At 34.3% G+C, this 14872-nt stretch overlaps 1 protein-coding gene across 1 annotated transcript in view; it reads left to right on the top strand.

The window, feature by feature from the left end:
* LOC145259063 (general transcription factor IIH subunit 1-like) overlaps nt 1-14872 on the top strand; it is a 69952-nt gene that overhangs the window by 18735 nt on the left and 36345 nt on the right. Inside the window, exons 4-6 of the mRNA XM_080116689.1 lie at nt 9658-9754; nt 11235-11294; nt 13687-13780. Coding sequence (XP_079972815.1) covers nt 9658-9754; nt 11235-11294; nt 13687-13780 — 251 coding nt within the window. The remainder of the gene's footprint in view (nt 1-9657; nt 9755-11234; nt 11295-13686; nt 13781-14872) is intronic.

The following is a 14872-nucleotide window of genomic DNA, read 5'->3' as shown; positions in this document are numbered from 1 at the left end:
TAAGTATCGATAATCGAAAAAATTTTATTAAAGAAGGAAGTCTGATTCTGATCGAAGTTAACACCTTTATACAGCTTAACATCACAAGTGCATTTAGGAAGTTTTATCACTGTATATGCAGAAGAGTCCAATGTATAAAATCAAGAGTAGGTTTTTGATAAGACAGGGCAGCATTCGAAATGAATGTTGCCATCTACGATACAATTGAACTATGATACTTGACTTTTGCATTTTAAACTTTAATTCCAACCATTATAATAAAATACTTTGATAAAATCAACAGTGCAATGTAGGCTACAATGTATTATGAACTAATTCACTGTGGGGAGTCATGTGAAGCTTCCTCCCAGTGCGCTGTGGTTGGTCCCCAACTACGCATTCAATTGATTTGATTAATGTAGTGGTTTAATGTTGAAAAAAGAACAAGAAGGCTTGGAAACAGTGAAATGAAATATATATTAACAGAAAACACAGAAATGTATATTGGTTGAGTAGGAACTCCGCTCAACTGGAAGGACAAAGTAAGGTTACAATCCACTCCCACTGAGTCTCAGCTCCAGACTACTTGATAGCAGAAACTGGTTAGCGGAAGTGACGTTACACCCCTCCTCTCAAGCTTTTCCTTTATAAAAGCTATTAATATCTCTTGCGTTCAGGATTGGAGGGTGAATTTCCTTTTCCAAATTGACCGTCGTGATTCTGGTATTGATTGGGAAGGGTCGAGATCAAATGTCTCAAAAATGGACAGGTACGTTGTTGTTCTTCATATCGATCTTGCTCTTGATGTCACAAATATTTCTGCTTCTGAAATGGGACATCTCAAACAGGTAGGACATTTCCCTTCAGCTCAAATCTGGTTAAAGCCTTGGTACATCTTCCTAGTCCTGATGAAAAAACTCCTGGAAATTTTCTTTTTAACTCGTCCTTTAATTGCTGTACCCTAGTAGATTTTTCTACCTTATGACAGAAACTTTTTATCAGCTGGTCCTGGAGTTTAAATTGCTCCATCCAATCTCTTCTAAAGAGATTTTTGAATACCTCTGCATGAGCTGATTTCTTAGTTCTCTTCATGGTAGGTTTCTTCAACCATTTCCATGTTTGTCTGTTGATGATTGACATGTCTGAATCGGTATCCAGCTGTAAATCCACTTCCTTGTGGAGGATGTTAACAGTTGCATATTTCTGTCGGGCACTCTCCGATACAATGTCGGATCTCATTTATCGGACTCTGTTATTTCTTCTGTTCTTTCTGCGATGCCACACGCATTGCATGTTTTGTTTTTGTAAAAACATCTACAGACCAATGTTGTCCGCTGCAATGACTGCATGGACTTTTGGGCGATTTTGGTTTGAAGATTGGATAACTTTTCTTTGATTGTGCCTGGGTTGTCTTATTGTTTCCTTTGATTTTTTCCAAGAGAGTACTCCTTCGGTCTTCATACATATGACGTGTTATATCGTGAGATGAGTTAAATCAATCTAACATAAAATATCTTACTGCAGGGAGTCCAGTCTACACGTTGAGTACGTAGCAGCTCATAAGGAAAGAAACGTAACACTTATGAACAAATAAGGAAACATTTCACTCACGTGTACTACAATTAAAATATAATAGATGAAAGTTAGAAGTCCAATGATAAATGGATGAACGGGAAATGATGTTCGTTTCACCATTTTCAAAGTCACTCTGTTTTCCTTCCACTGTCCACTTCCAGTCGTTCATCTCGCGATAAATTAAAGTTTAGGGCTGACCGACAAAGGGAGGCAACTTTGCCCGAAGAAGCAAAGAGTTACTCCCCTTTACATTATAAATTTGTCTGGTCCCAACAACATGCTTGGCTCTTGTGTGTTTATTGAGTCGTTCTTTATGCTGACTATGCCTTGGCAATCTTCCGTCAGCTTTTGGAGTGTGCGCCCTTGTTCGCTTTTGAGTTTTTAGAGAACTTCGTCTTATCTCTGTATTTTTCGTTGAGACAAGACCCTGTACAAAAAACACTTAAAATCATCTACTGAGAGTTCAGCCAGACGAAAATCGTCACAGTGCTTGTTAACAATGAATGCAAAGGTGAGATAACTTTTATGGTCACATTTCCCCAGCTTGAAACACTTCTATCTCTTGTGAAATAGTCGTAATCAAGCTGAAAAATTCAGATAAAAGTTTGACATCTGAGAATTCAAGTTTACTCCTCTTCTTGGATAGTAAATATAAATAGTCAGTGAACTTGCTGTGGTCCCTAGTTTCCTTAAAAGTAATTACTCCACTCTTGGCAATCAGCAGTGAATAAGTTTTTATATCACTTATAAAAAGCATCAAACATCTTATCCTCCTCCAGTACATGGGTGAATGTTTCAATTGAATTCCATATGGTGTTTTGGAAAAAAGCTGCGCTGTTGTCATTTGTGTTTTGTTCAACATTTTTAAGAAAAGTTTCTCTTGTCCCGTCTATTGAAGTAATAATTTCTCCTCCAACATTTCTTGCTGCTTACTTGTTCTGAAAGTTGCTTTTGTCGCATTTCTTCCTGCGCCTTGTGAAACTGCAGGAAAAGTTGTTGCTGAAACTATTATTGAAATTGCAACTAGAGCTGTCTATTTTGTTCTTTTAAATTTTCCTGTTTTTTGCTGCACCTTGAGCAATTGTGTTATAATGGCCTTTCAGTTCTCCATCTTGGATATCTACTCCAAGCAAACAACAAAAAAAAAATTTTTTTATATGAATGCTGGAAAAAAAATCTCTCGGAACAAAAAAAATGTCCTATCTTTTATTTTTATTTATTTTTTTTTTTTTGTGTGTGTGTAAATGCTACATTATTTTTATTTTTTTAATATATATCAATATATTTTCAAGTCTAAAACATTGAAAGCTAAAATAAAAATGGAGGGAAAACTTTTTTCCAAATATTTAACAATTAACAAAAGTTCCACATTTGCTTTCTAGTGAAAAAAACGTTCTTTATAAAATAAACTTCCCTTCCAATGATAGTCAGGAAAAAAAATATTCAAAATCTCGAAAAAAAAGTAAATCTTGAACAAATTAAAAATGTCATGTTTTAGTTTTCCAGTTGTTTTTAATGAATTAAATCACTTAGCGAGTCAATACAACACACATGCGCTAAATTAGGTCAACCTTTAAAAATGGACAGTTTCTTGGTTCTTCAAAGGGGTACAGTTGTGTGTGTGTGTGTTTTTTTTTTTTTTTGCAACAAATAAAAAGTTCAAACTAAAAAAAATGCTTTGTAACACGAGTCTATTTTTATTATTACATTTTTTTCCTTAAAAGACAAAAAAATTTAATTTGCGGTTTGAGTCTTCATTCTACTTTCTTGCATTTGTTTTTTGTTGTTTTTTGTGAGTAGTTTTGACGTCTGTTTTTTTTCTTTCTGCTTTTCGTTTTTTTTTTTTTTTCTGTTTTTTTTTTTTTCTTTTTTTCTTTTTTTTCAAATTAACACCAGCTGGGTTTTGCTTGTGAATTTCTGTGGGTAAATTATTTTCAAATTCCTTCATCACAGTTTGTTGTGGGAACACTGGGGTATTTTAAAATTTGGTTTTCCCTCATGAGTTTTCGAAACCTTGTTGCTAGTTTGATGTGGTTTAATGTTTAAAGAAGAATGAGAAGGATTAGAAACAGTGAAATAAAATGTATATTAACAGAAAATACAGAAACATATATTAGAAGGACAAAGTAAGGTTACGATCCACTCCCACCTGGTGTCAGTTCCAGACTACTCAATAGCAGAAACTGGTTACTGAAAGTGATGTCAGGAATAATCCATCATCAGAATTTGTAGGGGTGCCACCCCAACATTTAAAAAATTGGTGATTTCGATGACAATAAAAGTATTGAAGGTGTAGAACTTTCGTTAATCCTTATTCAATCCTAGCAACATAGGGTCTCCCTGCTAGTTATTTATAAATTTAAAAGTTAAAAAATAAAAGCTCTAAAGTATTTAGGTTATTTAAATTTTAACATTTCTTAGAGCTTCTATTGATTTTATTGCAAAACTGATTTATATAAAAAAAAAATTATATTACTCTCTAAAAAAAAAAAAACAAATCATTTTATTCACTACAAAAGTATAACTCAAGAAATTCATGCGCAACTTGAAACTATTGAATCTAATGTTAATTATTATCTAGTGTTAACGTACCCCCACAATGTTAAAAGCAGACTCCTAAAATTTTTTCTACTTTTGGATCATTGTTATCTATTATTGTTTTTATTTAGAATTCTATCTAATTAAAAAAATATACATATACTAAAAAAATAGCTTAATACTCGTCGCTAAAAGATCTCGTGTTCCAAAATCATGTTAATTTATCAAGTAGTTTTATTGCTAAGAAAATCAAATTTTATCAGTAAGCAAAAAGGGGTTGTCTTGTGTTCCCATTTTGACCAAAAAAAAATAAATAAAAACAAGGGCAGATAATTTCACAATTCAAACTTGCAAGATCAACCTTGTAGTGCTACTGAGTTCATATGAATCGCTTTAAATCGTTTAAAAATGATTTCTTTATAAAAATAAAACTATTTGATTGGTGTGCATGGATTTTGGAAGATGACAGTCCAGTTCTGTGACAAAGATTTTTCTGTAGTTTTGTATTTTTAATTCGGTGGAATTTTAAATAAGAAACCATAGCATTTCCACAGATACCACAATTATTAAATAGCCTTAACCACTTTCCCTGTAGATATCTATGTCATTCATGTGGCTTCGAAGCTTAACTTTCAATTTCCTTGAAGCAAGCAACTTTTCATTACGTTATGCTTGTCAACTTCTCGGTCGAATGCCAATTGTTCTAATTCTGTTTCTGAGGATTGTTTTACATTATTTTTTTTACTTTGGAAAGAATCAAAGAATCATCTAAGGGGAATCAATCGCAGAATGAAAAAGTAACTGTATGCTTTGCCATTTCTTAGTCATATTTTTTTATCTAGATCTATTACTAAAATATTTGGCGTGTATTTAGAATTCAATCGAACTAAAAAAAATTTTTTTAAACTACAGAAAAATCTAATGTACATACCCATCACAAAACTGGTCAAGTAGTTTTTTTATAAAAATCATTTTTAAGCTATTAATGGGAACTTGTTAGCATTATCAGAAATCTAGTAGTTATGAAGTATTGTTGAGCTATCTCACTTTGATTCTTGATATTTTTTTGTCATAATGGTGAGTGAGACTGTTACTCATAAAATTTTAATTTTTTTATTTAGCTAAAAATAAAACTACTTTATCAATTTACCTTATTTTTGGAATATAACATCTTTGTTCTCTTATAGGGATGGATTTTTCTGTAATTTTTAGTCGCGTGCAAGTGACTGTATAAGTCACTCCGTCGGTCCGTCTGCCCGTAACACGTTTGTGCTTGGCCTTTTTGGTTAAGATCAAAGGTTTGTTGTTAATACATGCTGTTCTTAGCTTTTTAAGCTTTTCTTGGCCTTTTAGCCAAGATCAAATCGATAGGGTCGACCATCGTTTCCTGGCATCTGTCTTAGAGGCCGCCGGTTTTAAACCGGACTTTTGCAAGTGGATCTCCATAATGTATCGACAGCCCATGGCTGTCGTGCAAGTGAACGGAAAGCGCTCGAAACCCTTTGTTATCTCTCGGTCGGTTCGTCAGGGTTGTCCGCTGTCGCCCCTGCTTTATGTCCTGGCTTTGGAGCCTCTTCTCCGCAAGCTGAGACATGGGGAGGCAAATTCGGCCCTGCGCGGAATGGCTCTGCCTGGCGGCTCAGCTGCCAAGGTATCCGCGTTCGCCGATGATGTCACGGTCTTCGTGTCAGGCTTCAGAGACATTGAGGTTGTGTCGGAGGCACTCACACAGTACGAAAGAATCACGGGGGCCAAGATAAACCGCAACAAGTCGGTAGGACTGCGGTTGGGCGCATGGAGTGGCAACGCAAACCTCCCGGCGCCCTTCAGCTGGACAGATGGCCCGGTCCGGATCCTCGGCGTGTGGTTCGGACCGGGTCTCCAGCTTGACAAGAATTGATTGGAGGTACGGTCAAAGGTGGAGGCTGCAGTCAATTCGTGGCTTCCTAGGAAACTTTCCTTAAAGGGTAGAGCTGAGGCGTGCACCACTTACGTCTTTCCTCTCATCCTTTACCGACTGGCCGTACTTCCCCTGCCTGCACAACACCTAAAAGCTCTTGTCGAACTCTTGTCCTCGCTCCTTTAGGACAGAGGAAGACACTGGGTGAGCAGACAGGTCTGTATTCAACGTCCGTGTGAGGGAGGCTTGGGAATGCCGGACTTGAAGTGTCATCGAGATGCTGAGAGGCTGGCCTTCCTGAGCCACTATATGCAGGATGACCAACCGTGGCACCCCGTGGTTACTGCCGCCTTCCCCGACCTCGTTCTCGACCCTTCCATCGAGAGCCGTCGCAGGCCGCGGGGAGAATCTGCCTACATGAAAGAGTGCCGAGCCGCGCTAAAACGACTACCAAGGTCCAGTGACCTTGTGACTGCTACCCGTAGGGAACTCCACAGGGATCTAGTGAAGGGAGCCGCCGACGACCCGCTATGCGCGCGTTTGGGGTGGCAGCAGAGTGAGATCCGCTCCGCGTGGAGCTGGGCGCCAGGTTCGAGTCATCTGAACAATTCGGAGTTCTCTCTGACCTGGCGATTGGCCTGAAATGCATTTCCACTCAACAACATACAATGCAGTTCCGGGTTTTTGGAGTCGCCTGATTGTCCCCGTTGTGATACAACGGCCGTAGAAACTACGGATCACGCTTTCTTCGATTGCCGCGAACTCCGCCAGTACTGGTCGTATGTCAGCGGAGTGACGGCTCGCATCGATCCTGAGCATCCTCGCCCAATTACTGTATCCAATGTTGTGGACAACGTGAGGCCGCCGTGGGACCGGGAAAGACAAATGGTCTACGTTACGATCCTGGCCGTGGCGAGAATGGTGATTTGGACGTCGCGTCTGCAAGGTTGCCAGGGGGTGTTGTCTTTTTCTGATCAAGATCTGATTGCTTTCTTTAAACACCAACTACGGGTGAAAATCAGATGTGATAGAAGAAGGCTGCATCGCGCGGCATTTGACAGAAGATGGATACATGTTGAAATTTCTTTTCTCCATTCACCCCCATCTAGAGGGCATCCCCACCTAGAGACTGACCCGCAGAAGCGAGGTTCCTTTTACAAACCTAGTGGAACGGGCAGTCTATCAACTAGACGGGGTTGGGAGGGTCCTACTAATCACCTTTTGTTTTTTCTTCCCCCACCCTCGACACAAATGAATTATTGTACCATTTTATTATCTTTTTTGTTTTTACACGTCAATAAAAAATGTTTTAAAAATTGGGAGTTAAGTAGGACGTCCCCCAATATGACCAACGACCCCCACAATCCCCCCTTTTGAGTTGGCCATGTGCCTAAGTTTTTTGTTCATCGTTGATTTTGACTGTATTTTTTAACATGAATAAAAGATTTAATATCTCAAAGTATAGTATCTGTTCTTACTACATGTTTGTAACTTTGTGATATAAAGTGGAGGATCACTTTTCTGTATTAATTTAATGTAAAATGATCACCCACTTTACAACCAGTCAGTCTCAAAGCCATTGAAGTCATTTTTTTAAGCATTCCAGTCATTCTTAATGTCATTTAATTCATCCTTAAGTTCATTAACGTCATTCTAAGTCATTTACTTTTTATTTATTTAAGTCATTTCAACCCATTTTTCGGTCATTTTAGTTTATCTTTAAGAATTTCATGTCAATCCTACATTCACGCATTCATTCATTACACGAGAGCACTCGACTAATGGCTATCGGCCTTGTTTTTTTTTCAATTAGGTTGAGTTCTAAGTAAGAAAGTAAGAAAATTTTTTACTATCACACCTATCTTTTTTTGGTCATTACATGTAAACATGTTTAGGATATTTTGGGAGTGTGGTATCACTTCTGAATTTTCATTACTCCAGATCCATTCTGATCCGTAGTGTTAGAAATCCTATCTATGGGTTAAATATAATCTATTGCTTTCAGATTTTTGTTTTTTGTTACGAGATTTATACCTACAAAAAATTCATCTACAAACCATTCTTATAGAAAGCATGCATTTTCGTCATAAATGATCTGACTAGGAGTGATATGTAATTAAAACTCACCAATTCTCATCCTTTAAAAACTACTAATAATAAAACAAAAACTTTTTGATAGGTAAAACCTTCCTCAGCCTTTGAAGAAAGCATCTAGCAGGTAATGATGAGGACCATCTTTCTCTATGGCTGCGAGACATGGCCTATGAGAGTGGCAGATCTACACAAATGGGAGATCTTTGACAACAATTATCTTTGCAGTATTCTGCATTTCTGCCATGGGGATTATGCACCAGTTTCTACTCTCCACCAAAGACTAAACCTATGCCCCCTGCTGTCCATCCTTCTTCAACAACGTCTCCAGTGGTTTGGGCATGCAGTTTGTTAACTAGGGGGAGGGGTGCTCATTTGCAATGTCCTCTTTTAACTCTCTGCTTGTATGGTGCAAACATGTTGGTGGGCAGCTGCAGACTTGGTTGATGACTACTAAAGATGAATTGGTGGTACTATGGGGCCCATAAGTAGTTGGTTCAACCAAATCAGGAGTCGTTAGCCATATCCTATGACCTGGCCTGATCAACGAAACTGGGCTGTGATGGTTTGAGATGCAGTTTGTGTTCAGGAGGAAGCTGGCTCAATCTGACCAGGATAATAATCATTTCAAGTAAGTAAATAGAATTTGTCCTGGGTAAAATGAAACTGCATTTAATGGGATACATAAATTTACATTATGAATAAATATTTAAAGATATTAAAAAATTGTAGGTTAAATATCTTTGTGATATTATCGGCATTGCTCCCCCCTTCAAGTGTTAAGAAGTGGGGAAGAAAGAAGTATGACAAAAGGAAATAAGTTTATTGGAAGAACAGATATAGGAAATATAAAAGACAATGGATAGGAAGTTGTTCACTAAGGAAGACAAAAGAAAGCTGAACTGATGTTGTTGGCTGAAGTGTGACAAGGATAGACACAAAAGACTAAACAGGGGATCAGTCACTATATTTTACATTTAGTTTTAGGATTGGCAATGAGTTTTACAACAGGAGTGGTTTGCGGACATTTTGAGATGTGGCCATGGGTTTTGTGACAGTTGCCAGTTTGACACTTGAGGATAGTTGCAAGTTTGAGATTTTAAAACAGATCATGGCTTGTCGAGGATGGGGAAATAAATTGATTGACCAACTGATGAACATGGGCTCGACAGTAGATGTAGATGCGAACCTTAACATGTAGAGTGTTGATGGTGGCTCACACACACGCACATATCCAGAGTGCAGTTAATATTTAATATTTACAGAAAATGTTGGAGTCTGTGTTTTTTTTTTTTATATGAGCCAGTGCACAACAAGAAGAAAAGGTGAAAGAGAAGCATACTGTGGCACACAACATTGGTGTTGGCAATCATTGTTGAGCGGGGTATTATGTGGTTGCACTTCTTTACTAAAATTATTGGATTCAGCGTTAATCTGAAAAGATTTACTATCTTGTAAAACAACACAAAAATACTGAAAAAAATTGATTTATTTAAACAATAGATTATAATTCTGTAAAAACAAGAAATGTTTTTAAAAAATTCTGTATTTTTTTTTTTTTTTTTTTTTTTCAGACTCTTACAAGAAGATCCTAAACTTTTCCAGTTGTATAAAGACTTGGTTGTAAGTCAGCTTATGACAGCTGAGGAATTCTGGGCTAACCATTCAACCGTAAGTTGTCTCCACAAGATCATTTGTATCTTTTATCTTTAAAGTGAATTTGTATAAACCTATATTATAATTATATATATATATTTTTTTTGTATGTTTGTTAGTCACTTACAGTCTCTAACACTATTATAGTATGTCATAGTGGAAGGATGGAGCTACAAATACCATATTCGGTTAATCTCCAAGCTGGATAGAATTGCACTGAATTTGGTTCTTATTTAGAATTCGACCTAATAAAAAAAAAAAACGAAAATAAGGGCAAATCTTTACTCATCATGGAACGAAGATGTCATATTCCAAAAATCACATAAATTGATCAAGTAATTTTTCTTTTAACTAAGAAAATCAAATTTTATGATGAGCGAACCGAGAGCTGCCGTGTTATTTTAGAATGTATTAAAATTCAAGGGCATCAACTCAGTTTTTGTTTGTAATTCCAAATAATTAAAACTTTTTGGCCAAAATTATTAATCGCTAAAAATTGTAAATTTTTATATTTTTTTTTTTAAGTTAAAAAAAAAAATACTTTATCAATTTACATGATTTTTGGAATATGACATTTTAGTGTGATGTACATCATAAAAATTTTCTGTATTTTTAAAACATTTTTTTAATTCGGTTGAATTCTAAATAAGAACTAAATTTTACAAAAAGTATTGTTTGCATGTATTATTGGAATGGGGGGGGGGTAACAAAACTCTACTATTACCATCTATACAACTACTAATAGATAATAGTAATAATGAACTTGAGCCACCAAAAGATATAGAATTGTATTAATAATTTAGCACAGTTTAGTCTCTTTTGGGAATGGGGTACTATTACTATAAACGACTATAGACAATTTTTTTTTTTTTTTTTGCTGATTGATTAAAAAAAAATTTTTTCTTTCCTTTCTCATCTGCTAAGTTTTAAAAAAGTTTGTGTTCTTGTCTACAATTTCTCCTATTTTAAAAAACAAAAAATAAAGAAAAATCTGCATATCTACCTGTGACAAAACAAATCTCATATTCTAAAAATCATGTGACTTGATCACGTAGTTTTATTTTTAAATAAGAAAATCAAATTTTATGACTATCCAAGGAGACTGTGATGCCCACCATTTTGAAAAAATCTAAAGAAAAAAGATGGGGTACCCATTAATTGCTTAAAAATGATTTTGTTCATAAAATCTATTTGATCAATTTATATGATTTTTGGAATATGAAATTTTTCCTTTCATTACAGGTACATACATCATACAGATTTTTCTTTATTGGTTTTTAATATAATGTGAATTTTGAACAAAAACCAAAATTTAAAATGGAAATGTTTTGTAACTTTTTATTATAAAGAAGAACAGATTTCCATTTAAAAAAATGTGGGTATATTCTTTGCAATTTTTATAATTTAATGAATTCATTAAAATTGATTGCATTATTAAAAATTGCTCTCAAATAACTTTCTACCAACAAACTGATTTCATTGTTTTATTTTCTAGAAACTTGCCAATTCTGCTGGTGATAAAAATCAAAACGTGGGTGTATCTGCTGCTTTTCTAGTAAGTATTAAAATATGGAGTTTTAAAATTAAGATATTTTTAATATTTGGAAATGTATTGATCCATGTACTAACAGGCCTACCTGGCATTGTTAAACAAAATAGAAGATTATAATAGTATGTTTAACATTTGTGCCCCCCCAACCCATTACTAAAACCAATTCCTCTTTCCCATCTAGAAGAGAAATTGCTGCCTTTTTTTTTTTTTTTTTTTTTTTTTTTATAAATATAATCTCGTTTTTTTTTTTTTTTTTTTTTTTTTTTTTTTTTTTGCTTTCTGCGGGTATTGAGAATTGTGGATTATGGTTCCTGGGCAACACCAACAAAAGAAAGAAATTCTTTATCCTCGGCACTACTATGTTTGAATAAACCTTTTCAGTCTAAAATTCAGAGCACCATTAAAACCAAGTTAATTGACTTTTGTGGGTACTACTTGCTCTATCTAGGATATTGAGCACTTATAAAATAAAGGAGCTTCCCAGAGCAATTTTTCCTAAATTTTAGATATTATTGATTTGAGGTAATGCTAAGCAAGAAAATATCAACTTTGTGCATGGTTGTTTGGGAGTTTTCAACTTTTAGCCAGACATACAAACATACATGTACACAGACAACTGCCTTTATAGACTAGCAAGGCTACCCGGCATTGCCCAGGACCATATAAAACAAAGAAGAAATGAAGATGCATTTGAACATACCTGCTATTTTTAGCACATTGAACACATTTTGATGACTATCATTTTCTATCTTAAACAAAGCCAAGTAGATCTTGTATGAAATGAAAACAGTACAACACAGTCATATTTTTTCCCAAGTGACAATCTTAGAACATATCTTCTCCAAGCAGGATATTGAGCAGTTTAGATTGACTCACTTGTAGTCCTTGTTATGTATGATACTGTATTATTCCTATTTTGACTTGCAAGCAACATGTACTTTGTTTAATATACTGTATAATTGAGCACTCTTGAATTACTCTGTACCAATTACCAGATAATATACTCGATTATTATTATATGATGCAGTATTATTACTATTATAAATCCTGAGCAACACCAAGTAGATTATCTTGTATAAAATCGCATAACAAAACAGAGGGATGCTGGGTTTTTTTTTCTGAGGTTATTAAACATACCTGCTCTATCTAATATATTGAGCACTTAGGATTGACTAACATATACTTCTTACCCAATACGATACTTATTGTTACACATATTAGTCTTAGGCAACCCTGTACTTTGTCTGGTGTACAACATATTAATTAAAGGCAAAGAAATTATTTTATATACTGTTTTTCTCTCTAATCCTCTTTATCTTTCACCTAACTCATTCCTCTTTCTTGTTTTACTGTGCTGAAAGAATGTAATTTAGATACTACAGCTACCCTGTTTACATGTAATATTGTATTCTCATATTTATTGCTTTTGGCTAATGCCGAATAGAAGAAAATGACATTCTTGATTCCATTCCCTTGACCCGTTTTTACAATTATCAGTTTCTTCTTAAAATAAAAAAGATGAGCAAGTGAATTGACATCTGTTGCTTTATAATTTATATGAAAATATTATTCAGAAAAAAAAAAAAACGTGTTGTTGAATTTTCATTGAAAAAACTTGTAAATTTTTTTTTTAATTAACTTTTTGTTAGCTTTAACATTTTGAAAAAGAATTTACTAAAAAAATATTTTTAAATTTGTCATTTTATTTTTTGTTTTAAAAATTTTCAACTACCATGGAATTTCCACGGGTTCTGCTCGTTACATAATAACTCCATTGTACTTTTTGTATACTTACAAGTGCTACAAAAAATTGAGTTGCTCTCAACTCTTTACACACACTCGGCAACTATCTATAGCAGATCTATAAAAAAATTTTATGAACAAAAGATTTAAAGATAAATGTGCTTATTTAGAATTACACTTATTAAATAAACAAAAATACAGTAAAATATGTAGGATGTACATATTTGTCATGGAATGAATGTCATATTCCAAAAATCACATAAATCAAGTAATTTTTTAAACAAAGAAAATCAAATTTTATGACTAAGTGAGATATAGTGATTTGATCATCCATGATGTATAAATAAAGAGTAGATAACTAAATTTGAACTATCAAGATCAAAATCATCTTTATAATAGATACATATAGTATTAAAATCACTAAAAATCATAAATTTTTATTCTCTTAGCTGAAAAAAAAAAACTATTTAATCAATTTACGTAATTTTTGAATATGGAATATTTATTTCGTGATGAGTATGTACATCATGGAGATTTTTCTGTATTTTAGTTTTTTAAATAAGTCTAATTTTAAATAAGCATTAAAATGAATCTCGGAATTTGAACAAATAATTTGAGTAAATGTGTTAAAAAATAATTGTTCGTTTTTCAGGCAGATATCAAACCACAAACTGATGGTTGCAATGGACTCAGATATAACCTGACCCCAGATATAATTGAATCGATATTTAAAACATATCCTATGGGTAAGTAGCTCGCTTATTAAATATTACATTTCATTGGTAATTTTACAATTTTATCTAAAATCTACACAAACATAGGTTTTACATGTTTGTGTATAGATTCATAAGTTCATTAGCTAAGCCGTTAAGAGTTGAAAATCTTTTTAAAGATATACTCCAATAAGGTGCACGAAGATGTAGACAATGATTCAGATATAGTTTTAGAAGAGCATGTAATGTACTCTGCCTAGTTTTAATTCATTATTAATTTCAAAGAATTTGAACTTCATACAGGAATAACATGCAAAATAATGCAACAATATCATTTCAACACTAAAACAATTATGTTTGACAACCAATAAAATCATTTTCCATTTTAATCAAGAATTTGTATATTACTGATACTTTGATACTATCAACGTTATTTCCCTGTCCCCAAGTGTTAGCAATTAAAAAAAAAAAAAGAAGAAAAAAGGAGAGAGAGAGAAAAAGAATTATGACAAACAAAAGGAAATAAGTTTATTAGGGGGAACAAAGGTATAGGAAATAGGGTTGGTGGAAAGACAATAGATAGGAAGTTGTTCACCAAGTAAAACAAAAGGAAGCTGACATGGGCAGTGACAGTAACAAAAAGAACAAACAATAAATGTAGATATATTTAGAGTTGGCTATGAGTTTACAACACTAGGAACGGTTTACAGACATTCCTGGGTTTGTGATAGTGAAGAACAGTTGCAAGTTGGACACAGTCAGATGCAGATCGTGGCTTGGACCAGATCAGGAGAGCTTTGTGGAGGTTGAGAGTTAGCACTTTGAGGGTAGTTTCCCATGATGATGTCACATATGTATCCAAAGTACAACTAATATTTAGAGAAAGTGTTGGAGTCAAAGTTTCCCTTTTGTGTGGTTTTATTTTATCTTTTTCATACTTGTGAACCCGTGCGCACCTCCTTGGCGGCCTTCAATGTGAGAGACAACAATATGGTCAGAAGAGAAGACAAAGGAGGAGAAATCCACAACACAACATTGGGATGGGTGATGTGAAGTGAATGGGGTAGCATGTGGGTCTCATAATGCTATATATTATCATGTATATATGATAATATATATATTATC

The sequence above is a fragment of the Euprymna scolopes genome, chromosome 3 (genome assembly GCF_053919585.1).
Source record: "Euprymna scolopes isolate OS-2025 chromosome 3, ASM5391958v1, whole genome shotgun sequence".
Classification (NCBI taxonomy): Eukaryota; Metazoa; Mollusca; class Cephalopoda; order Sepiida; family Sepiolidae; genus Euprymna; species Euprymna scolopes.
The sequence above is the reverse complement of the archived record's forward strand: the minus strand, read 5'-3'. Positions and strand labels throughout refer to the sequence as shown.